Source organism: Xenopus laevis, chromosome 3S (assembly GCF_017654675.1).
Source record: "Xenopus laevis strain J_2021 chromosome 3S, Xenopus_laevis_v10.1, whole genome shotgun sequence".
Classification (NCBI taxonomy): Eukaryota; Metazoa; Chordata; class Amphibia; order Anura; family Pipidae; genus Xenopus; species Xenopus laevis.
The window spans coordinates 70,768,852-70,795,746 of record NC_054376.1 but is presented as its reverse complement, the minus strand read 5'-3'; the positions used below and the strand labels follow the sequence as shown (position 1 = coordinate 70,795,746).

General features: G+C 33.9%; 1 protein-coding gene across 2 annotated transcripts in view; it reads right to left on the bottom strand.

The window, feature by feature from the left end:
* Positions 1 to 26,895, bottom strand: part of sema3a.S (semaphorin 3A S homeolog) — a 123,819-nt gene that overhangs the window by 22,387 nt on the left and 74,537 nt on the right. Inside the window, exons 5-12 of one of the 2 annotated variants that reach the window (XM_018255746.2) lie at positions 26,136 to 26,229; positions 23,351 to 23,470; positions 16,606 to 16,748; positions 16,026 to 16,140; positions 14,841 to 14,910; positions 9,903 to 10,047; positions 6,148 to 6,367; positions 1,834 to 1,925 (exon numbers count right to left, since the gene is read on the bottom strand). In XM_018255746.2, coding sequence (XP_018111235.1) covers positions 1,834 to 1,925; positions 6,148 to 6,367; positions 9,903 to 10,047; positions 14,841 to 14,910; positions 16,026 to 16,140; positions 16,606 to 16,748; positions 23,351 to 23,470; positions 26,136 to 26,229 — 999 coding nt within the window. Of the gene's footprint in view, positions 1 to 1,833; positions 1,926 to 6,147; positions 6,368 to 9,902; positions 10,048 to 14,840; positions 14,911 to 16,025; positions 16,141 to 16,605; positions 16,749 to 23,350; positions 23,471 to 26,135; positions 26,233 to 26,895 lie in introns of both variants that reach the window. The other variant, XM_018255745.2, reaches the window with a different exon arrangement.

Below are 26,895 nucleotides of genomic sequence, written 5' to 3'. Positions count from 1 at the left end.
TGCAGCATTTTACATGCAGATGTCATAGATATGACATAACTATCAGCAAAATTACAATGACAAATGGTTCCAAATTAGAATTAGAATTGTGATTATCTTCGCCTGATATTCCTTCTAGTATTTATTTAAATGACAAATGTAATTCTGGTTTCTGGAGTAAAAAGAAAAAAAAAACCAGTAGTATTATATCTTTTTAAAGATACATCTTATCTCAAGTGATGCAATACTCCATTAGCATTCAAATGTTGGGTTCAATAGGGATTAAAGCAAAGCTTTTAAACTGTTATGAGAGAGTTGAATACAAAAGTCGTGCGTCGGTGGTTGTTTAAGCCAGACTGAAACCTATTATACAAGGGTTAACATGCTGAAAAAGGAATCACATTTTCATGAAATGGAATTGTTAGCTTGTTTCTACAGAAGGGTTAAAACAGTCAGGATTAAGAGAATGCCTACTGGAGAGCAGTAGTGCTGAACAGCCACCAGTGCACTAAACAATCTTTAAATCAACATTTACCCCATGGTATGCAGATAAAAATGGAAAGTATGGGCATTTTCTATTCAAACAAGTTGCTGTTTTTTGAAACAATAATAAAATATGTGTTTCCATACTTTCCTAACAAGTTCTAAGGGCTACCCTGGATTGGTATCCATTGAATCAAAAGTAAATCAGGTGGGCTAGTACCCAATTAGCCTTGAAAAATTACAAAAAAAAAAATCTGTTTTTTATTAAAAATAGAAGCACCAATCAAAACTCATCAGGGCTTATTACATAGAGCCTTGTCAGAAGTAAAGAAGAAATCTAAGGGATGCTTTCATTTATCCAGAAAGCAAGGATGAAAACTGGTTTGCCCCCATTTTTTGCACTTTGCACATGACCTTCCCAGTAGTTAATTATGCTTTATTTGTTGTAGCTGTAAATCTGCTCTACTGTTGGTGTCAAAACAAAGTTTTCTTCCAACTAGCATAAATGTAAATTGTCAGATAGGAAACATAAGCATCACATGTGCTTTCCAAACAGCCTCACACCTGGTGAAGCACATATTTACCAAGGTTGATAAAACATACTGTGTGCCAGTACCCTAAAAAGGAAGACACCTAGCAAAATATTACATTACACAAAGATAGGGGCCACATGCCATGTGAATGGAATTTTCTATAGGTTGCACAATACCTTAATTTTTCTTAAAGTGATCAGGGAGAAGTGTATTCATGCTGCCATGAGGGCCCATGCAAAGGCTCAGTGTCAGGCACTAACCCTAAGAACAACCTTTGCAACTTAGAGTTGTTTATAATATCCTGTAATATACTGTACGTATCTATATATATTTTTATTTGTAAAGCGATCCTTGGGGGAAAAGCACTGTGTACAGCAGAACAATAAATTAGTATACAATTAGGAGGTCATTGAAATTGCACTCAGCATATTAAACCGATGCTGAGTGCAAAATATAAAATATGTTGTGTTTTTACCAACAATGTTCTTACATAATATCCCATAGTATGCCATAATGACTCTAAACAGCAACGACTGCGAGGCTAGTTAAAAGTTGTGCATAAAGGTGCTACTACCCTTGAGAATGCTGCAATTATTTGGTAGTAATCAAAATGAAGCCCTTATTAAATGCAATTCTTTGGACTACAATTTTAACAAACAGGTTGTGGTTTGTCAGTTCCATCTTTTGGATGTCAACATTTTTTTTAAATGATTGTAATTTATTCAAAATATACCATTGAGTTTATAATAGATTTATTATACTTATATATAAATGCATACTAATTGTTCAAATATACATGGGACAAAAATCTCTATCTTGCAAATTGTATAGTACTCACCCTAAATACAGTCATTTCTTCCAGTAGAACTTCTTCTAAATCATGCCAGGTCTCCTTGGGAACAGAAACTACTTTCAAAACGGTTCCCATATCTTAGAAACAGAAATAAAGACATTTAGCTCACATATTGTTATTCCCTAAGCCTAACCCCCTGCTCTCCTGCTGATCTCTCAAACTACTTTGCTGAGCTGGCTGACTACTTTTACTTTGTATCAACAGCCAGCTGTCCTCATCCTGCATTCTTCAAACCCCACAATTCCCCCCAAAAACCTTTGACCTCTATTCGGTTGGTCTTTTTGAATTCAAAGTTTTTTTTCCGACTAGGGAACTATCCAAACTTGATTCAAGTTTTTTTTTAAAAAAAATTTGAATTAGATTTTTGATATTTATCATACTCAAACCCTTTTTTAATCAAATTTGACTATTTGCCATAGAAAACTTGCTAAATTGCTGTTTAAGTCAATGGGAGAGTTTCAGTGAGCAATTTTGAGATATTTGCATCCTTCCTGACATTCAAGTTTTTTTCTGAGAAAAACTTGAGTCGAGTTTTATGGATTCAAAATTCTATTCTATTCTAAATTGCTCAGTACAACTGTGCGTCATCTGCAGAAATGTATATTTTCCTTTCTTGTCTCATTCCTGTCTCATGGAGTGGAGGCCAGCACTGAGCCCTATAGTATACCTTACAGTATACTTGCTAAATGTTAAAATGTTTAGTTTAAAAAAACTCTTGGACTCTGACCTTTAGTCACTCATCACTAGAAATAACTCTATGGAAATTATATTTGCAAGGGATGGTTTTTTAAATGTCTCCTTGTCACTTCTTTTTGTATCCTTTATCATTGTTTTAAAATCATATATCAAACCAAATACATAAAAAGACAAGATAACATCTCGGTACATCTTTAAGGGCACTTGTCAAGTAGAATTACAGCAGAATTTACACTTTTAAATGAGTGCAGCTGCATGCTTGAGGCAGTTCATTTAATATTACTATAGCATATTCCTGTAAAAAATGGACAGTTTGGACAGCCCCCCCCAGACATCAATATTTCATGTAAAGAAACCATGTAAAATGCTTTTCTGTGGAGCCTTTATGTCACACAACCATTCTGAGAAAAAAATAGTAAATAGTAAAAGCAATTACTTTTCTAATTAGCTTTTTTGTTTTACTCAAGAATAGAGAAAAAGCAAGGATGTGCTAAAAAGCCCATCCATAAATAGCAACGCAGATGTTCTTCAGATGAACATCTGTTTGATGTGAAGGGAAGGCCCCAGTTCAACACTAAAATAACTTCTTTACTCAACTATACAAATTAGAAGACATTGCTGCATGTTGAACACCTAAATAATATACATATTTGAATATAGCACAAACATGTCTATTAACTTTATATTGTCTCAGCTGACAACAGCTAAATAATAATATAATTATATAGTATGTCAATTAAACTGCATGTGCTTGCAAATGAAAATATTTTACTAGTGAAGTACAGGAGTGTGAAGCTATGCAGGTATGTACTAACCACAATTGCAATATTACTGTAGGTCATTAGATAATTCTTTTTTCTGTTCTTTAGTGAGCCACAATGGTGCATCAATGTTTTGGGGGTGCCTCAAAATACAGTTTAGTCATAAACTGACCAGAAAAATAACTGTGTGTGTGTGTCTGCCTTAGAGCTATGCACACATGGATATATTAATACCACCCAAGCTCTGCCTGTTTCTGTTGCCCTCCAGCCAAGAAGCATACAAACTACTAAGTAAAAAAAATAAAGTTTAGCCACATACACTCCATCACTCAGATTATAAGAAGCTGATTTATTATTATTTGAATTATCTGTTTTGCAAACCTGGTTTGTTGCTATAAAAGTCAATGTGACGTTTTTGTCAATGATCACATGTCCCCCCCACAATTATGTACATTTTTAAATTCCTTTAAAGTTTAATTTTAATAAATATGCCTCCAAGATTCACACTGCATGTCCTACAACTATTCTATTTCTTTTCGGAAAACATTAATCCTTCTTTTTTAACAATGTTTTAGTTATTAAGTCAAGTATATATAATAACTCATTTTTATGCATTAATGCCTTAAACTCATTCTGTTTAAGGAATTACAATGTTAAACAGTAGTGATGGGCGAATTTGCGCCGTTTCGCTTCGCCGAAAAATTCGCGAATTTCGCGAAACGGCGAAAAATTTGCGAAACGGCGCCGTTTTTGATGCCGGCGTCCGATTTTCGAGAAATTTTTTTTTGACGCCCGCGAATTTTTCCCACGAATTTTCGCGGGCGTTTCGCGAATTTATTCGATGGACACGAATCGCGCAAATTCGCCCATCACTATTAAACAGGAATGGGACCTGTTCTCCAGATTGCCCAGGACCTGGGGATTTTCAGGATAAGGGAACTGAATTAATAATTTGGATCTCAATACTTTATGTCTACTAAAAAATAATTTAAACATTAAATAAACCTAGTAGGATAGTTTTGCCTCTAATAAATAATTATTTTATTACAGTTGAGATGAAGTACAAGGTACTATTTTATTATTACAGGAAAAAAGTTAATCATTTTAAAAAAAAAAAATATTTGATTCAAATGGACTCTATGGGAGATGGATGGATCAAGAGTATAAAATATGTATACTTCAAAATAACCAAACAGAAAATCAATATTATATATTGTTATGAAAACATAATTTACATCAGGATGTAATATATTCAGCATACTTTAGATTTTAAAGTAGATGAGTGGAGTTAGATAAGGTTTAAAAGAAAATTGAACTGCTCACCTCTTAGCACCTTAAAACAAGTCCCCCCCCTTTTTTTGTAAATATACAATGTTTTTCACAGCCACTACATGTGCAGAAACGCTGAAGGTCAAAGGTAACAAAAGGCCTCGGGTACTACAACTACATTCTATCTGATCTACAGATAACTTTTTTCTTTTTTACAGAGTAGAATTTTCAACAGTTTCACACACATTAAAATATTCACATCTTTTCCAATCAATAGGCTTCAGTTTAGAGCTTGGTCGGAGGTTGAGAGGACTATTAATTCATTGTAATCATGGCTGTACTTCCACTATCTGAAATAAAACCTCAAATCAGATATTCAGAAAATGGATCTAGCAAGGCATTGATTCCACAGTCTGCTAAAATGTTACAGTAAAAGTGCATGATTAAACACATTCATCTTACATCTTTATCACAGAATGTACTTTTTAAAGACCACCAAAGTTTAAATTAACAATTTTATTAGGACAAGAACAATTTAAAGAGACTAGAAAAATGTAAGGTTAATGGCACATGGGCTACTTTCTGGATACTTCAAGCTCTGTGTTTTTAAGCAATGCAAAAACCGACATTGCTAAAGTGTCCAAAATAGGAGAGGCACTTTTAAATAACTACAATGTTAGTCAACCTGCCTAAAAACACCTCTTGTGCAATTACCATATGAGATAGTACAAGATATAACAACATCCTTAATTGTATAAAGTCAAAGATGAAGTATAGTAACTGAAGTTACAATAGAAAAATACCATTAATATGGCTTTAGTGATCTTATTTTAATACAATCCATCCACCAGTAGGTAAAGCCAGTGTTAAATGCATTTTATATAAGTAACTAAATAACTTCAATTCATCAGAGGATCTGGTTGAGAGACAGAGATTGATTTGTGGCCGAATGTTTCCAATGAATAATCCTGTCTGTTCCATGTTTGATAGGTGCTAAGTACTGAATCATGCCCACAGCTTTGTGCAGATGATTATAATTTTCTTTGGGTCAGAGGATACAGGGAACAAATCATTGCTGTTGCTCAGAATATTTGCAAAAAAAAACTTTCTAAAAGGCAGGCTTGTAAAAGCACCAAAAAAATCACACCTTAATTCTCAATGCACATTTGCTCTTTTCCTGAACTAACTAAGTCTTTATCACACATGTAAAAATGCTAGTAACCAAAGCTTTATTTCGGTGTTCAGTTTTCTAGTGATTTATGCCAGGCATGGATTTGAACTGAGTCAGGAGATTTACAGCACAAGAATCTGAAAACTGACCCCTGATACCCAAATGCATTCTTTGAAGGTGGCATTTAGCAATAATATCACACTCATAGAATGAAACAGATCCCTTCCAACACGCGTCTCCTCACCCTGGTCTCATCCTCCTGCTAATATGTAAGCTATTCCATTTATACACATTTTGTTCTAGGGACTTTCCCTTTCTTGTTCAGTCTGGTGTCTAAGATTTCAAACAGTTTTAATTGATGAACCACTGGGCAAGTGTAAAAATAAGGCAAATTGTATTTACCTGTTCCAATAAACATGACATCGTATTGACCATCTTCAGCTTCCACTCGATCCACCACTATTTGTGTAAACTGATAATCCACTTCCGTTTTTATTATGATGGGACGATTGTTGATAGGAAAAACAGGATTGTACATGGCTGGGTGACTTCGTGCAAACATAATAACTTCATCGGGGAGATCCTTTGTTGAGTCAAAGCCACCAAAAGTCTTGCTAGGGCACTAAATACATTGCAGAATATATAACATTTAATAAACTAAGCATAGCTAAACTAGAATCATTTTAGGCACTGTGTGACAATAATACAAGTCTGTGACCTTATTTCTACCTTTCATTCAGATACACAACAGCTAAGCAAGTGTTTATTAATTATTTAATATGTTAATGTAAATAATGTTTAGCAGGATTATGATACTACTTTTCCTTTTAATTATATTTTCCCTGTGTATTGCTTTTTAACTTGCCTGTTCATGCTTTGTTCTTTGCCATTGCAACAAATTGTAATACTAGCACAAAGTATCCAGGCGTTTACTGGTTTGTAACACTAGACCACATGCAGTAAAGTTATCCGGGCATTGAACTGCATGACACGTTTTAGCATGAAACACATTTTATAAGAACAGCTTTGCACCCTCGTATACTATGAATCTTTCTTTCGTAATTCATTTGTAAGTAGTTTTTATATAAACATAAACAACATAAATCAAATGAATAAACAGGAAACACGCACGATTAAGGGCCTATCTGTACATAATTTCAAGCAATGTATTCAGCATTTATTTGGAGAAATCCACTTAACTACCAACTAATTGGCATACATTTTCATCAGTTAGCTTCACTTCATAGCTTATTAGTGAGGAAACAATGAAAATCTCATCCGAGACCAAATATTAGCAGAGGATGAATTACCATGGCAAATCAATTACATTTTTTCAAAAATAAAACCATTGTTTTCATATATTTTCATAGCAGTTGATATTGGATATAATATACTTTATGTTTTATGGGTAAATGGATTTAGTTTCCAAAAAAAATAAGTTATATTCCACATTTCCAGTAAATGAATGTTGAATGTATTGTTGCTTAAAAGTGATAGAAAACAGCCAGAATTACTAGAGTCTTACAGAAGTGTAAGATTCTCAGAAAATCAATGCTCTTTGTTTTAACCTTGATCCAAATGTTATTAATATTTAAATAGTGATTAAATCGATAATGTCACAAACAGTGCATTCCTGTCCATGGAGCTGGTTTTTTTTTAACTCCCACTTCTTTAAATAACAAGAGCAAGATTTATGTCTGTCATATAATATTATAATAGATTTTAAAGGAGCATGTCACTATAACTTTACAAAGGTGATGCTTATCTAGAGTGTTAATAGGAAAACCTCACCTTCCCATGCCCCCCCTTCAACCTTTTAGTCCTGCAAACAAGCCCAATACGATGATACAGTAGCCATGACTATTTTAATTCTCTAGTTTCTGTTAAAACCTGAATATTTGTTAATACCCATAAAGCACTTGTCAAGTGAATGCACCCATGTTGCTGGGGAAATGATTTTTTACTGAGTCTCCTATTTAAAGGGATCCTGTCATCAGAAAACATGTTTTTTTCAAAACACATCAGTTAATAGTGCTACTCCAGCAGAATTCTGCACTGAAATCCATTTCTCAAAAGAGCAAACAGATTTTTTTATATTCAATTTTGAAATCTGACATGGGGCTAGACATATTGTCAATTTCCCAGCTGCCCCTGGTCATGTGACTTGTGCCTGCACTTTAGGAGAGAAATACTTTCTGGCAGGCTGCTGTTTTTCCTTCTCAATGTAACTGAATGTGTCTCAGTGGGACATTGGTTTTTACTATTGAGTGCTGTTCTTAGATCTATCAGGCAGCTGTTATCTTGTGTTAGGGAGCTGCTATCTGGTTACCTTCCCATTGTTCTTTTGTTTGGCTGCTGGGGGGGAAAGGGAGGGGAGTGATATCACTCCAACTTGCAGTACAGCAGTAAAGAGTTAATGAAGTTTATCAGAGCACAAGTCACATGACTTGGGGCAGCTGGGAAATTGACAAAATGTCTAGCCCCATGTCAGATTTCAAAATTGAATATAAAAAAAATCTGTTTGCTCTTTTGAGAAATGGATTTCAGTGCAGAATTCTGCTGGAGCAGCACTATTAACTGATTCATTTTGAAAAAAATGTTTTTTTCCCATGACAGTATCCCTTTAATAAAGCAAGAAGTTTACATACAGCAGCAGAAATAATTTTTTTACCTGAACAGATTTGTGGCATTTTTGCGAATGGCTAAAATGTTTGTGAACCTGTGCTGGAATTCCGACATGATTTTTAGCATTGGAAAAAACATGAAAAAAGCCCATTGACTCCAATGCATTTTGTTGGAGAAAAGCCACCAAAAATATGCCCATTGATTCTAAGTGCAGCTGATGAAATAGTATCACTTTGTGAATTTTTATGAAGTTTTGTGAATTTTTTCGGTGACGAGAAATGGACCAATGCCATGTAACATTGTTAAAAATTCTGGTAAATAATCCACTGAAACATGGAAAAATCAGTATTTACTTAGCAACATAGTTACTACAGGAATGACACATACAGTGCTGTCTAATGAGCCTCTGACCTGAACTATTGCGTGTACTTTTGGAAACGGACACTTAGGGGCAGCTTTATGAAAGGTCGAGGTGAATTTTCGAATGAAAAAAAATTGAATGTCAAGCTATTTTTTGTGTACTTCGACTAGGGAATAGTCCATATTCGATTCGAATTTGAAAAAAAAATAAAAAATTTGAAAATCAAAATTTATCATGTACTGTCTCTTTAAAAATTAGACCGACCATTTGCCATCTAAAACCTGCTGAATTGCTGTTTTAGCCTATGGGGGACCTCCCAGAACCTATTTGGAGTCAATTGGTGGACTTTGGAAAATCAAAGTTTTTTTTGGCAAAAACGTTGAATCAAATTAAATCGAATTCGATCGAATGTGCTATTCCTTCGATTCGTATGATTCGATTTCGGCCGAATTTGGCGAAAACGGACCTATTCGACCCAAAATAACGTTGACTTAATTTCGGTTGGTCTTTTTAAATTCGAATTTAGCAGTTTTTTCAATTCAAAATTCGACCCTTGATAAATATGCCCCTTAGAGAAAAAGACAATTCCACAGTAAAATTGAGCATGAACTTTCGGGGGTGGGGGGGGGAGGAGACACTCTTTATTAATGAGAAATCACAAATATATAATTGGTTAGTAATACCAAACTTGCAGCATTTAGCCATAAATTTCATGAAACTCCCCAAAATGCAATGAGATAGCAAAATTGCAAAATCATATAGTGTTTAAGGCATTTATAACTTTGCAGTAGCATCCCATTTTCCTACCTTATTAGAGAGGCTCTTTTTCACAATGTTACAACTATTCTTCATAGAAAAAGGCTTACAATGTCATCCAAACATGGTGTCTGGGATCGATAGACAGGAGGAGGGCTTGGGGGAGTGCTCTCATTGTTCTCCAGTTAGTGGATAATGCATTATTTTCTGAATAAGACTGCTTTCTACCAAAGAAGCAGACCAATTGTGAAATAATGTGCAAACTGCAAATTTTGCAGCTAAACTGTAACATGCAAAAAAGTTTGCGCATACCTAATAAGTAGCTTAATGAAATCATAAAATGTATAATCTTTTATTTAGGTTTATAATATTAATTTTGCATTCCCTTGTTTAAATTAAATTGCATGATACTTACAGTTCCAGGTCGAGGGTATGGAACTCTTCCTTGGAATGGCACCCACTGATAATTTGGACCATCTCTATGAGCATAAGGACCCAAAAAAACTCTTCTTATGTCTGTCAGACTATACATACAGACTGCTGAACCCTTGAATATGTTACTGTAATAAAAAAAAAATCAGTTTAAACCATTAAAAGGTTAAGCATTAAGTAAGACAGCATAGCAAATATAATTTCAGTCACAAAGGTATGTAAATACTGTAGAACATTTCTGTACAAAACTAATTAAATGGGGCTTAAATGTAAAATGCTTATGATTTCTCATAATTCCAGTCTTCCTCATAATAAACCCACTTACATGTATGCTTTTGCAAGCACAGACATGCAGAGTTTGATTAGTATCTTGTGCTGATGATAGAGTGTCTTTATGCTGTTGCAAAGAAAATGAAGGTAGCATGCAAGTGACCCAAAATAAATGTTTTAAGACACTGAACAATAAAGATATTATTATAAAAGATAAGGTACATAATCTGCATCGGCATATAAATGCTGCATCTAGCATTACAGTTCTTTATAGCAGATTAAGGCAAGTTATAGACATGTATCATCATTTAATATTTTTATATTTTATATATAGCTATTAAATGGGCTTAAACACTATCAGGGGAATGTAATAAAAGTCGCAAAGAGCAAAACAATTCGAACCAATAAGACTAAAAATCCACATCTCGCAATGTAATATTGTTCCTTAAACTGTTATTGCATTGCGAATTTTAATTGCGCATTGCAAATTTTAATTGCGCACTCATAAGAAGTGCTTGAAGGTGTCGTAATCTTTTGGAGCAAACATAACGACTTTTTCAGCAAGAAGTTTTATTACATTGACTGCGCATTGGCGCAAACTATAAAATTTGCGAACTGTCTTTCACTGTCGGAAGTGGTCGCTAAACAGTTTCCGGGCTCGCAAAAGCTATATTAAATTCGCACAAAGCAAAATTTGTTCGCGCAAAAGCATAACTTTTCGCATTGCAAATGCATAACTTTTCGCATTGCAAATAGTTTTTCCGTTAGCGATTTTTATTACATTCCCCCGTATAATTTTTAACAGAAATAACAGAAATACGAGATGTTTTCTCACATTCAGTTTGATTAAAAGTTTTTAATTTTCTTTCCTCCCACTTAGTCTAAGCCCATCTACTACTTCAGCAACTGGAAGATAATGGAAGACGTAGCCACATTACACTTGAGGAGGATAAATGTTCTCAAAGGATTCTGAGGGGTATATAGCACAACCTATAGGAACTTAAAGACTGGAAAAGAGAACTCAAACACAGAACCACAGAAGTGATAACATTTTGCATATAGTGGAGGAAAGTGTCAAATAAGAGACACCAACAAGGAAAAGGGGCATCTGGGGTTAGGTACCTCTATGACAATAGGTTGTGCGAAGTGAGAAAGAGTGAAAAGAGGAAAAAAATAGAAGCTGGCTCATCAAGGGATAATAATTTAAGATATACAATTTTGCATCATTGTGCCTCAACTTTAAAACAGGTTTAGGTAATATGTTACAAAATATTCTGGTGGCATGTATGCTTCTACATAAATGCAAACATGAAGAGTGCCACTCCTGAAAGGGTGGTTACAATAGAAACCTTGACCTTTGACATCTTTAGCAAAACTATCCGCATACTCGCAACATATTTTACAGTAGTCACAGATCTCTCACTGACAATTGAACTGAAATATCATGGGTGTTATCATCAACCCCATAGGTGCAGGCAAGGGTGTGCATTTTTATGTTCATGTAAAACATTTTTATATTTGTGTAAAACGTCATAGGGGGTTGTAAAATAGAATGAGAAGTGAACATGATGTTTATGTTAGCAGCTACATAAAAAGGGATTCAGTAAGTTCACAATTCTATACTTTCTAAAATGTATATAATTATTAACAGACACATTGTTGGTACACAGGTGCTCAACCCCAATTTGATCTATACAGGACAGACACTGTTGACATACCACTGACAAGTGAAAGCAGACCATTACTCCACATCAGTTTATAGTGTAAGATACAGACTGCAGCTCATACAGGTACAATGAACTCCTACTGTAAGCAGGCATTGCTTGGAGAACTCCCTAGTGGCTTGTGGGCCCTGGCACTCCCCAGCTTGCTTGTCCCTTAACCCTTGCAAAGGCTATTACAGTTGCAAGCCAAGTTGAAACAGCAGTGGCAAAGGCTAAAACTCTCAGTCAGGGAACTGCTGGGAATGTACAGATTGTGAATTCAGCACTGTGGCCTAATAATGCACAGTCACAGGCAAAATACAGTGCTAAGGAAAGGGATTCACTGCAAAACCATGCTTTCGCTGTGGTTCAACACAACACACTGCAAATTTTGTTACATGTCCTGCAAAAGCTTTACGGTGCCGCAACTGCACAAAAGTAGGACATTTTGCTAAGATATGTCGTAGTTCTGCTAAAGATGTCATGAAGTCACTACTACAAATGTCACAGTATTAAGTGTGGATAAATCTGGTACATTTATTGCAGACAAGTTTATATGCACTTGTCAGTGTCAGTACTGCTTCTGCTGACAAGAGACACTCCATTAACCTGATGCTTGATACAGATTCAGCTGTTTCTATACTACCAAAGGATATTTTCTTGAAATACTTTGCAAAAGATCTGCTTGTTGCACCTGCCCTAAACCTGGTCAGTTACTTAAAGGATCCAATCCCTATGTTTGGTTGCTTGCCAGTGACTGTACAATTTGAATCAAATACTGCAAATGTGACTTTTACATTGTGAATAAGGGTACTGCTACACTTGGAAGAGATCTCTTTGCTGCATTAAACCTACAATTAGTTTATAGTCTCATTACTACAGCACCAGGGCCTGCCACACAGCCAGTGTCTAAAATTTCACCACAAAGCAACACTTCACTGGGTTGTGCAAAGAACTTTGTACACAAAGCTAAGTTGAGACCAGATGTAAAACCAGTATAATTTCCTGATTCAGCATGGGAAAAACTTGCTATTGATATTGTCGGTCCTTTTACAGATGCTCCTATAGATTGTAGATTTGCTATAACCTTGATGGACTATTACAGTAAATGGACAGAAATTGCATTTGTTTCTCATATAACATCAGTTACAGTGATGACATTTCTGTCTACAGTCTTCAGCAGAGAAGGTAATCCAAAGGAGTTAATATCAGACAACGGACCACAGTTTGTTTCCTATGAGTTTGAATCCTTTCTGAGAGAGAGGAATATTGTGCATAGGAAATCTTCAGTATATTACCCACAAGCAAATGGAGAAATTGAGCAATTCAACAGAAGTCTGAAAGAAGCACTACAGACAGAAAATCTTACTGGGAAATCTTGGAAAGTATTTACAACAGAGTTCCTACAAAACTACAGAGCAACGTGCCATGCAACAACCCAATCATCTCCAGTAGGGATGGGGCGAATTTTTTCGCTTGTTTCGCAGAAAAAATTACGCCCATAGACTTGTATGGCTTTGTGCGCCAAAATAAAAAGACCCGCGTCAAAAAAATTTCGCCGCTCGGCAAATTTTTTTTTGACAGCCATAGACTTTAATGGGCATCGGCGACATTTTGCCGGCAGCTAATTTTTGGCGAAACAAAACGGGTCAAATTCGCCCATCCCTAATCTCCAGCTGAATTATTACATGGTAGACAGATGCGCACTAAGTTACATGTTGCAGACATCAAACTTCCACAAAATAGTGTGCCTAAAAAATCATCTACTGCTGACATTGTAAAACGTCACCAAGCCAAATGCAAGGCTTATAATGACAAAAAACGTGGTGCCAGAGAAGTACACTTTTAGCCCGGATCTTTAGTCAGAATTAAGAAACCAGGAATACTGAAACATGGGCAATCTAAATTTAATACACCACTTGAAGTGAGACGCCAGCGAGGACCATAAATATATGAACTGTCTGATGGATGCATTTGGAATGCAAGTCGTCTTGCTGATGTTAGATATGACTTTGGAGAAGCTCCATTTGATGAAGGACATTTTCCTACTCCTGATGTCAACTGCAATAGGCCTGAAGAAAGTGAACCCATAAGGCGTACTGAGAGAATCAGAAAACTACATGCATGGACCAAGGACTTTGTGATGTGAAGAATGTATAATATTGTTTTAAAATGCATACTGTTTAATTGTTACTGTTTATTATAGTTGTCCAAATGCTTTCCTACTATAAGGGGAATATGTGTTGTTTATACAAATGGCCTGTAGATGTCAATGTGTTCAGACATACTGTGCATACTTCCTGGACAGCTTAAAAAGTGAAAGCTACTGTTGTATAATGGCTGCATGAGAACCTGCTAATAAAGCACTGTTATACTCTACTCATCCTCGGCTACCCAAAACATAACACAATTAGTATCCTTAAAATAAGATATTGTGCAGGATCTTAAAAATATATATATTTTATTTAATATTTCTTCACACTCTGGGGTTATATAATATAAAGAGCAAAGTTTGCTAAAGTTCTTGTCACCTATAGCAACCAATTAGCAAGTAGCATTTATTGGTCACCTGTTTAAATGCAAATATCTTATTGGTTGCTCTGGTTTACTGCACCTGGAAAAAATGTGCTTTGGGAGATGCTATATAATGCCACATAAAAGAAGATACAATGGGTTTTGCATTAAAGATTGAATAGTTTTCCCTACACCAGTCAGTATAGCCACTGCAACCATAAAAATGAGAAGTTTGCTTTAAGTTCTCCAACTGATCTAGAGACGTAAAAGCAAACCACTGGCTGGTTGTAAAGAATACTTAACAAGAGCAGAGCTTGTTCATGATTGTACCTTACCTACATGTATTAACCAAATTGGTACAATAAGTTATTCCTACTTTATCATGTTAGTTTTTAAAAAATCAAGTCATCTCAAATGTGATACAAATTTGGTACCTTGAGGTTGTAAACACGGCGTAAACAACTGGATTTTTCGGATCTTTTGAGTTCATCAAAAACACATCCTCTGTAATTGTAAAAGCAGCACAATTATTTCTTTCATATATATACAAAAATGCATATGATCCGCACACCATGAAATGAGGAAAACCTGGGTGCTAATCCAAGTCAAAATGGATAGAAAATGCAAAGCGACAGCACTCCAACGATTTAAAGTCAAGTTAAAGTGTCAAACAAAGCAGGTTTATTGAATCCGACGTTTCAGTTCCACACAGGAACTTTCTTCAGGGAAAACAGAACACAGTACACAGTGTGATGCTTAAAACAACATTTTGGCGCCAAGCAAGGTTGCTAGGCAACACATACACAGAGTTGGAGAAACCCCAGAGACCAAGGGAGTATAGAAAAAAAGTTTAAAATCAAAACTAGAATGACATCTAGTTCTAGTTTTGTTTCTAAACTTTTTTCCTATCCTACACTCCCTTGGTCTCATGGGTTTCTCCAACTCTGTGTATGTGTTGCCTAGCAACCTTGCTTGGCGCCAAAATGTTATTTAAGCGTCTCACTGTGCACTGTGTTCTGTTTTCCCTGAAGAAAGTTCCTGTGAGGAACTGAAACATTGGATTCAATAAACCTGCTTTGTTTGACATTTAATGCAATTAACCTTTTCATTAGTATACCAAAGCACCATTGAGCACAATGCTGAATGCTTTAATTAGATTGGATGCTAAAATTAAATGTTCTGTGTTAAATAGGATAAGTGGGCTATCTGGGTTAAGTTATTCCACTTCAAACCAAAGTGGCTTTGTCTCGGCATAAAAATATCCCACCATTGCCACCACTTTCTGTCACGGGAGGTACCGTGAATAAATGCAATCCAGCAACCACAATTACAGGGGGAATAAAATAACTTCTTTATTAATATCTCAGTCTAACCCCCAACTGAAAACTCCAACTGGCAAGTCCTTGCATATCCTCAGTCACTGGCTGTTGAACTTCACAGACCCTCCTCACTGTGATGATAGGCACCGTCAGATGATGCTGGATCCTTTTACATATGAACATTTACTTATAGCAACCATAGTACTTTTATATACAAAGTACAAACTATTAACATAAATAATCCCTGGCTACTGGCACATGCCCCTAAGTGTATATATAAATATTACAGAAATAACTTACGTAGTTCATCAAAATGTGTATCAATTCCATTAGGACCAGGCACTGAACAAATCAGACGAGCTTTGAGAAAAGTAGTCCATTTATTAACTAAGCTTCTGTGGCCTCCAAAGTCATTCTGGAATAAATAATATATATTTAGTAAAGAAAACTGTAATATTTGTAATAATATATTTATAATGATATAACCGGTTTCTAAAAATCATTAGTTACCTCTTATATACATGAATGCTGTTTAAGAACAAATAGCATGAGACATAAAGTCATTCCTGAACATATACTAATATAGATGTAGAGCCTTTGTTAAAATAACCACTGTTAAAAACATTTTTATGGGCATATTGCAAAATATTTGACTTTAATTCTCCATCTCCATCAGACTTTCACATTCTTATGGACCAATGTTTTTTTTTGTTATGTTTTCTGCTGCACCACCTGTTATTGTGCATTTACAAATGCACTCTGAGACCAAAAATCATAAATAATTACTGAAAGATATCCTTACAAAATGTTTGCCAATATCTCTACTTAGATAAAGTCACAAATATACATTTTAAAAATATATAAATTAATGAACTGCTACCTTGCATAGCTGTCCAATTCGTGCATGTGTTGCTTTTCCTGTGTGTTCCCCATCTATAGCATTTTCACGGAAGAAAAAATAAACTTTATCGTCCTCTGGATTATCACTTTCTGGCACTATATAAGCACCAATGAACCTTGGATCTACAAGATGAAACATATCATATGTTGTATTAATAAAACAGTATGAATAAATATAGATTATAGATCACTAGTATAATGTCCTAATTCACAATCTATATAAAACATTCTTAATTTTACCTTTCAATTACTATTAGTGATGAATGAATCTTTCCCATTTTGACGAAAAATTCACAAAACTGAGAAAATCACTTAACAGCTAAACGCATTGAAGTCAACTTTTTTTAAGCGTGACAGTTTTTTTTACATGCGCGACAATTTTCTGTGATTCCAAATGCATTAAAGTCAATGGGGGTCTTTCTTGTGGCAACTTTTTTGTTCAAATGAGTCAATGGGTTGTTTTTTTTTTTAAGATGGGTGATCTGTAGAATATATCGCACCCCCTGATGCAGCAGCTGCTTCACATGCTGTCAGTACAACACGAAAGATAGCCAGGGAGGAGAAATCCAGCGCCGCATACTGGATGGTCGCCTAGTCGCCTTTTCTGAACAGGAGCGGAAGTGGAGTTTCGGTAAGTTATTTTTAATAAAGGCTTTGCAATCTTAAAGTTTTATTTGTTTTTTTTTTGTTTTTTGTTTTTTTTAATTAATTTAATTAGTTGATGTTACTGGTCCTTTAAGCCTTTCCTTTTTAATTGTAATGGGCAGAATTATAAAGCATTGTAAAATTAACATAATGATATCATCATACCACATAAGCTGGCAGAAAAGTTAGATCCAAGGTATATTTAAACCCAAGTGCAAACAATGTGCCTAATTGTAAATAGGCTATTTATAAAGCCCAAACACATTCAGCAAGTGCTAACCAATCCTGCAGCACTGTACAATAAATTGTTGTATGCATTCAACATATAAATACCATATAGAAAAAAAGATACAAAAGGCACAGGGGCCTGCCCAAAAGAGCTTACTATCTAAAAGAAGCTAACTTGATTGCTAATTCAATTTGCTACTACAGGTATGAAATCCATTATCCTGAACCTATTATCCAGAAATCTTCCATAGACTCCATATTAAGCAAATAATGCAAAGTTGAAAAATGGTCCATTTTCTCTGTAGTAATAAAACAGAAGTTTGTGCCTGCCCTGTACCTGTACTTGATTCTAACAAAGATGTATACAGTAAAATTGGCAAAGCAATGCTATTGGGTTTATTTAATGGTTAAATTATTTTAAGCAGAGATAAGGTATGTCAATCCAAATTACAGAAAGATCCCTCATCCGGAAAATCCCAGATTCCAAGCATTCCAGATAATAGATTTAATATCTGCATTTCAAATCAACAATAAGATGTTACAGAATTGGATGCAGGATTTGTACCTTCATTTTGCAATATTAGCAATGCTTTTAGCACTTAAATATTGCTCAATGGGTCTATAAAATATAAAAATACACTTCTTCCTGTTACAGAACCTGCATTATTTCCTGTCAAGTGAGGGAGCACACACAATATCACAAAATGGTGGCTCAGGAGAAAAGAAGTAAAAAGACAATACTTACAGATATATACTGTATGTATACTGATGTTTAAAATTATCTATTGGTTAAGTATTCATTCTTTCTCTGGATTATATACAACATGGAAAAGATATATACAACATGGCAAATACTTAGTATATGTTATACTCAGTGGATTTGCTAGTGTTGATTAGCATGTTACCTATATACAGTATGGTATAGATCAATACTTACAATGTTTTAACGTATATACATCTAACGCTGATACACTTTTTGCTACCGATTGCTTTACCGGACCAAGATGGGCAATGCAACCAAACTTTCCGAGCATTCTATTCTTTAAAGCCTCATTTGAGATGCGCATATACTGTATTAAACACATCTCTTTTTTTTTTTAAAGAATGAAAGTTATATATTTAACACTATTTAATAAGAATGATATTCCCCTTAAAGTTGTTTATGAGGTCATACTCAGAACAAATTTAACTGTCATTGTCAGTTTGAGTTGCAGTGTGCTTATCCTTTACATGTCTCCATCAGTTAGACCAGCTATAACACCCTCTATACATATTAATGATGATGAATATTTACATTTATATAAATCCTTAGGAAAAATATATAATGTATTTTTGTATTTTTTAAGTATGTTAATATATTTGATAATAATATTTCAAAATATGTTTAAAATAATAGAAGAGATGTAATAGAGCAATAATAGCATTTAAGCATCTCCCTGGAGGAATTCTCAGTTTACTGGCATCAGGTAAACTTGTAACTTCCAAACAAGCATTTGTAATGAATTTGGGCACCATTTTTAGCTTAGCAATGTTCCCTTTGCCTTGTTGATGTTCCATAATAGACATTGATTAATTACTGATTAGCTCTTTTGAGCTGAATATTTTGGTTTCTTTGCACAAAACACTAACATTTGTGACTAAAGACTGGTGGAAAATTAAATTTGCTTTGGGAAAAATGCAACAATTGACTTGAAAAACAATATTACTCAAGCCGACATTGTTTTGCTATTTCCTATGATGACTTTTTTGGTTGGCTGAACATTTCACAAAGGATATCTGCTTTTTTAAGTGTCTTGATCACAAAAAAAGTATAAAATAATGCATTTGCAATGTTAATCACTGCCCTATTGGTACTAAATCATTTAATGAAAACCTGTAAAGATGACACATGCCAAAAAATATAAAATGCTCTTTTTTAAAAGAATTCTACCATCTGGTTTATACTATATTTTAATGTAAACCTGAAAAATATCCAAGTTATTTTACTCAGGGCACCAAATATTGTAATAGAATATCTGAGCTACCACACCCTTCATATTATTATTAACAAATAGCAGATCATGATCTGGAACAATTTTTGTCAGGCTTCATGAAATGACTGGGAATTATAATTAGATTTTTTTTTTCTCTGGCCAAAAGTAAGAACTGGAGAATGTGGAAATATAATGTAGTGCTTCATCTAAGGAAGAGAAACCTCCCCCCATACAGACATACAAATACATACATGTCTCTTTTGCACACAAATTAATACTAACAAATAATTATATATAGCTAACATTCAGGTGCAGTATTTATTTTGGATATCTTGCATATGATTAAGATTTTTTTTAGTTGTTGAAACCATTAAATTATTATTCAATTGTATACTTGTATACAATTGTATACATTAAACAGATTTTATACTTTCCTTCCCTTATTGTGTTATAAATTGAATAAAGGCCTCACTATTTTAAATTCTTACAGTATCAAGAATTCTTTCACTGCTTTTAATATTATGTATCAGTAACTATGTCCAGTATATGGAGATGAAGAAGAAAGCAAAAAAATCAGAAAACAAACTTTCGAGTTCTCATTATTTTAATTTGAATGCAAAGAATATATATTTCAAAGATATCTTCAGGGAAATAAATGACATCTCTTGAACCCTTTTGTGGTCAACTAGGGAGTGAAGGACTAATTTGCATAGCATGCAGGACCTCCTTTTACCCCACATTGTATGCACACACTGTAGATAGAATAAAGTGGGAAGGACTGACTCAGTAGACCATAGGGCTCCCTCTGTCATTCTGTTACTATAGTTATTTCACACTTAACCTTCACTGCAGATTCTCCAGAGAAGAATCATTTTGTTCAACTGGTCTTCAGCAGATTGGAATCAGTACTCAAATGGTGCAATAGGCTTTTGTATAGCACACACTAATCCAATTGTTTTTTCATTCTACCAACTTTAGGTTAACAATCACGCTTCTGCCAGAAACTAATTAATTTGCAAATGGGTCTTATTTTCACAGAAGGAGATCTTTACAAAGCTATGTCAGCTAAGCCAGTCACACCACAGTGACATGCATTATCATGACATCCTCCTCCTGGTAAAACTCTTAACTTCCACTGTGTAGATGAGCTCAAATTACCCAGTCAAGGGTAAATCTCTATTGAACACAAGCAGAATATATAAAGTGGCAGCCATTCGTGAGAATTTTGTTGCATTCAAAATGATGTTCGCCAATTGCTATTTACTTTTTATTTACAAGATTGTAGTTGGTAATAGCATTTAAAAGGAGGGTGTAATGTTCAAAGTTTTAGCACTGCATACATAATAAAATATTTTATTGGGCCCTAATAATACATTACCACTTATACGCATTATTCCCACTGCTTCTCAACACATATGGCAATAATTGTTTTAGCAAGGAAAATAACCCTTTCCTCTGCATAGTTGCACAGAAAAAATGTGAGAAAATGTTGATCTATTAACAGCAACATTTTAATATTAAGAAAAAATGTATCAAATATTAGTCTGGCCCCAGCTTGCATAAAAAAATTACACACAGATGAAAATTTTAAAATGCATTTTATTGAAATAATTAAATTAGATATACACATTGTTGAAGCATACTAGCATGTTGGTAAGAAGCATGCATAGATAAAAAGAAAGAAATATATAGTCTTTTGTAAAGTAATAATTCCAGAATTTACATAACAATCTTTAGCAATTAATGCAGACCTTTTCTTATTGCTAAACACAGTTTTTAGATGGGGTTAGTTTCTACATCATACCATTAATGACTCAATTTCATATAAACAAATTCTTAAATTCTCTCATAGTTATTATAACAAAAATTCAGTTGGCATTTTCTTCTCCAGAGAATAATGCGGAGAAAAATCACAAACGCAAAATAAGGGGCAGATTTATTAAGCTCGAGTGAATAGTTCGAATTTCAAAAAGTTTGAATTCTGAAGTAAATTTTTGGGTACTTCGACCATCGAATAGGCTATATTTGACCATTCGACTTCGATTCGAACAATTCAAATTAAAAATTGTTCGACTATTCGACCATTCGATAATCAAAGTACTGTCTCTTTAAAAAAAACTTTGACTTCATACTTCGCCAAATTAAAGCCACCGAGGTGCAATGTTAGTCTATGGGGACCTTCCAGAGCACTTTTCTAAGTTTTTTTTTGGTTAAATAGAAATCCTTCGATCGATCGCTAAAAATCGTTCAAATCTAACGATTTTTATTCGACCGCAGGATTGCCAAATTTGTTGAAAAAACTTGGAATTCGAATTCGAAGTTTTTTAATTCGATGCTCGAATTTCGAAGTTTTTTGTACTTCGAAATTCGACCCTTGATAAATCTGCCCCTAAATGTATAAACGATAAAAAGTGGCCAAAAAAAACTTCACCAAGTAAAAATTGTTGAGTGTGTACAGAAGTCAAAGGGAATATATTTTAACATTTTTATTTATTTATTTTCCCAGGTTTTTTCTTAAATAAGCTAGCTTTCAAGAAAAAAGTTGTTCACATTTTTTTCACAGACTTTTATAAAATGCAATACAGCTATGGGATCCATTATCAGCGAAGTGAATTATGTTAAGGCCATCTCCCAAAAACTGCATTTTAACCAAGTAATTCAAATGATTCCGTTTATCTTTCCCTAGTCCCTTTTAGTAATAAAACAGTACCTTTTAGCTGTTCCTAACATCATAATCCTATATAATTCTATTGGGTTTAATTAATGTTTAATTAGCACCTTGGAATCCTTGTAGATAATAAACTTGACTGTAGCAAGCAATGGCAATCAGCAGCATTTAAGGGCAAATAAGGTCTTGAGCTGTATGAAAAGGGGCATTGATTCACTGAGGAGGGGGTCATTCTTCCACTGTATAGATCACTGGTAAAGCCCCATCTAAAATATGCTGTACAGTTTTGGTCTCCAGACCAAATTGAGGTTTTTCATGCTGGAGAAGAGAGGTGATATGATAACTATGTATAAATATATAAGGGGATCATATAGTAATCTCTCTAAAGATCTCTCTAATGCTTTATTTACAAGTAGATCTTTCCAGGTGTCGCAAGGTCACCCCTTTCCGATTAGAAGAAAGGAGGTTCTGCTAAATATTCAGAAGGTTTTTTTTTTACAGTGACAGATGTGAAGATGTGGATTTCTCTCCCTGAATCAGTCATAAAGGCTGATACATTAGATAGCTTTAAGAAGGGGTTTAGTGGCTTTTTAGCAAATGAGGGAATACAGGGTTATGGGAGATAGCTCATAGTACAAGTTGATCCAATAAGGAATTTGTTCCAGGCAAGTTGGAGAGGCTAATGGGGTCTGGATCAACTAGCAGTTAGGCATGGTAAAAAAGAGTTAAAAGGTTGAACTTGATGGACGTGTGTCTTTTTTCAACCTAACTAACTTAATATGAAATGTTTTTGGTAGACTAAAGGTATGGAGATCCAAATTAAGAACAAAGAATGACACCTTATCCAGAAAAACACAGTTACGAAATATTCCAGATAACAGGTGCTATACCTGTACCACATACCCAGCCTGCAGCAATAGTTCTACTACTAGCAGTAAGTTGATTTTATATACCGGATTTAACTATATTGATTAGAGTTTGATGTATTAGTTAAACCTTACAATAGCAATAATTGAGGAGAGTGTGAAAATGAATGGATAAATAATTCTAATGCAAACAAGTATACCATTTTTTTTTTTAAAGAGTGAGATATATAGTATTGTTTCATAATGAAGCTTCTTGGACAGTGACTGCTTTATATGGTTTACATCACAACCAAAAATCTAAGAGTTTCCAAATCTACATATTTTTATAGAGGGTGATCTGCTTACCATTTAACCATCTGGAGTCATGCTGCTCAGTCCTAATTGGATGATGATTTCCAAGCGTGCGGAAAATGGCAAAATCTCTTCCCATAAAATCAGCTGCAGTTCCAGAATACAGCTCCCCATCTGTGCATCAGGAAAAAATACCAGTGTCTTTTACCATCTTTATGACACTTGTAATTATACTTTGGAGAATTATGTAATGATTAAGTTAAGCCGTTATATAAAAAGGACATGCTTCATTTTTATTCAGATTTTAGCCATTTTTATAATACTTTCGATGCCAGATGTTTTGCTACATCGTTCTCCTTGTTCATCTAATTTTTTCTCCCCTTTAGTTATTTGTTCCACAAGATTTCCCACACTTGAACCTTAAAATCTTTAGTTTTCTGGACCACCCCAGTATAAACATGTGTTCACAAACTTTGTTTACATTGTCTAACTAATGCTCAGTGTTATTTATAGGAGGCATTTAGCCAAATTTTCAACAAGATAATTATGACAATAACCAAGAACTGAATGTTTGAACCCAGAGCTTTGCAAGCTTTGATAACATGCAAGTTTTTTTTTTTTGTTTAAGACAAAACACAATATACTGCAACAGCCACTAAAATATTTTATTCTTTTTTAAGCCTCTCAGCCACTGATTAGTTATCAGGAACTCACTGTACATTTTACTATATTTAACAATTCTTAATTCAGATGAATAAAACAATTGGTTACATAATCTAGAAAAAATATTTCCCATGTTGTTGTGATATACTGTATAGTTGAGTATATACAGTACTTACAATCAACCATTCACTTACCGCACCATAGATGCTATAGATTTATTTAAAGGCACAAGGGTTGCTTTTGCAACCAGTGTATTTCAGCTGCTGATTTCCTTTAACCATAAAGCAATCAAACTGCAACAGTTAGTCCTATTGACTACAAGTATGGGATCAGTTATCTGGAAACCGGTTATCCAGAAAGCTCTGAATTACAGAAAGCAGTCTCCCACAGACTCAATTTTATCCAAATAATCTAGATTTTTACAGTACCTTGTACTTGATCCCAGCCTATTAGAAACAAAACCAGCTTGTTGGGTTTTTTAGGGGGTTATGTATTAAAGTCTGAATGCTAAAAACATTTTAACTATAAAATCAGAATTTTTAGTGGGAAAAAAAACCAAGAATTTTTCAAGATTAATTATATCTCGAGGATGCAAACAGTCAGAATCTGAAAATCTGCCATCTCAGGTTGTATATAAGTCAATGGGAGAGGTCCCTAGATGTAAGTTTATGTGGTCTGTTCTGGAATTATCTACAAAATCTGACTATTTGGGGATTTTCAGGCAAAAATCCCAAAAATTTAGACTTAAAAAAAAGCCAGAAAAAAATCTTAACATTGGGTAAAAACAAAAAAAATCATATGATTCAAGTTTTTACTCGATTTTTTCAAGCTTTTCAATTTTCAATTTTCAAAATTCGGATTTTGATAAATAACCACAGAGTGGAACTTAAACTACCTAATTTAACATTATGCTAGATGTTATTCATTTTTTCTATTTATTATTATAATAGCATAAAAGTTACAAATTTCAAAACTGCAAACAATAAAGCAATAAGAGGAATAAAGAATTAAAAAAATTAAAAGCAAATGCAAATTGCCTTAAATGGCTAGTCAACAAAGTCACTGAACAAAAATATAATTCTAAACAATTTCCCAATATACTGTACATTAAACATATTTAATTATTTTAATGTTTTCTGTAAATGTTATTGCTATAAAAAGCAATTTTGTTTGCCTCATTTTAATTAAACCCTGTCTCTATAATTGTAAAAGTAAACTCATATTTATACTCCAATTCCAAGAATGGAGATATGACTTTTGGTAAATACAACCAAATCCTAAATGGGATGGCATCCTCTTTGAGTATGATTTGGGGCTTATTGTGTATAACAGATCTTTTATTTGAGGGATGAACATAATTTTTTTAGTATGTACAGTACTGCAATTGGGAAGGATTAGGAAGGATATAAGTGAGCTGGAGACTTGCAATTAAACATGTTCAAGGAATGGAACAATTCATTAATGTGAAAAGACAAAAGTTGGAGTTGTTTTCTTTGCAGAAGAAGCGCTTAGGAGAGAACATATATAACAAAGGCATTTGATTAAGTTATTTTTTAACTGCAATATATTGTTAAGAAATGATCATCATTTGAAGCAGGAAGGTCAGCAACTGGCTTCAAGTACGGTATGCTTGGAATGGCTGAATTACAAAACCAAATGTAACAGGATACTAGATGTATTCTCATTTAAACACATTAAAGACACATTGTAAGGCCTTAGACAGCTTATAGAACTAGTTATATATTTAAAAAGGTATAGCAATAATTTCTTTATTATTATACAATATCTTTAATGATTGTATGGAGCACAAAATATAAAAAGATTCAAAAGGAAAAATATTTAGCAAAGATCCAAACTATAACAACTTTTTTTGGCAACACAACTTTGAGAAACTGGGTTTGAATGCAATGTCTAACCTTGACATCTGCTATATAACCGAAACTTATTTATGGCATAAATACCAAATGCTGGCACTTATTAGTCCTGTGATTGTGCTCTCTGCAGATCTACTTGTTATTCTACTATAGGATATGAGATGTGCAGCCTATTGATAAATGACTTTCTGTGATTTTTAGATACATATAATAACAAAGTTCATATACCAAAACACTAATATATTGTGAGGTGCATAAAACATATCTGCACATGCAATGGAACATTTTCAAGTTGATCTTACCTATTAAAATAGATGCTGTCAAAAGCTTGGGATCATAGGGACTTTTTCCCCTACCATTTTCAAAAAATGAGTCTTCAAGTTTAAAAATATTATCCTGCTGATAAAATAAAGATAGATATTTATCATTTTTAACAAACTGTAAATTAAAACATCTTTATTAAGCATGAAATTATTTCACATTAGCACCTCAGCATATTTAAAATAAAATACACTTCTGCTGCATTAAAAAGACATGTTTAACTGATGATTTAACAGCTTGTTAAATATTAATTCCTACAGTGCAGTCCCAATAAACCTTAGTAAACACAGAGTTCACAGCATCACTCAAGGCTAAATGTCTTGAATGAATTTAGAGTTTTCTAGAGTTAGAAAATCCACAGTGTTATTTCTATTGTCTTTGTATAATCACCTTCCCTCATACTCAAACATATATCTATAAAGTATATTTCATTTGCATGTATAGCTAACCAATAAACAATTCTGTAGTAAATAGGAAACAATAAGTTTAATAGAAATACCATTATATTTAGGTTACTATTATTGTAGCATAGTGTATGTTAATTTTATTATTTACAACCTGTAAATAGGTCAACTACAAAGCACCTAAGATACTGAAATACCTTAAAAACATTTATCTAATGTAATTCACTTTCCAGCTCCCATCAATCTATTTTTCAATCAGCCAAAAATTTGCAATAAACAACTTAATTTTAAACTGTTTTACCATAGTTTTCAAGACACTACAAAATGCAAAATGTAG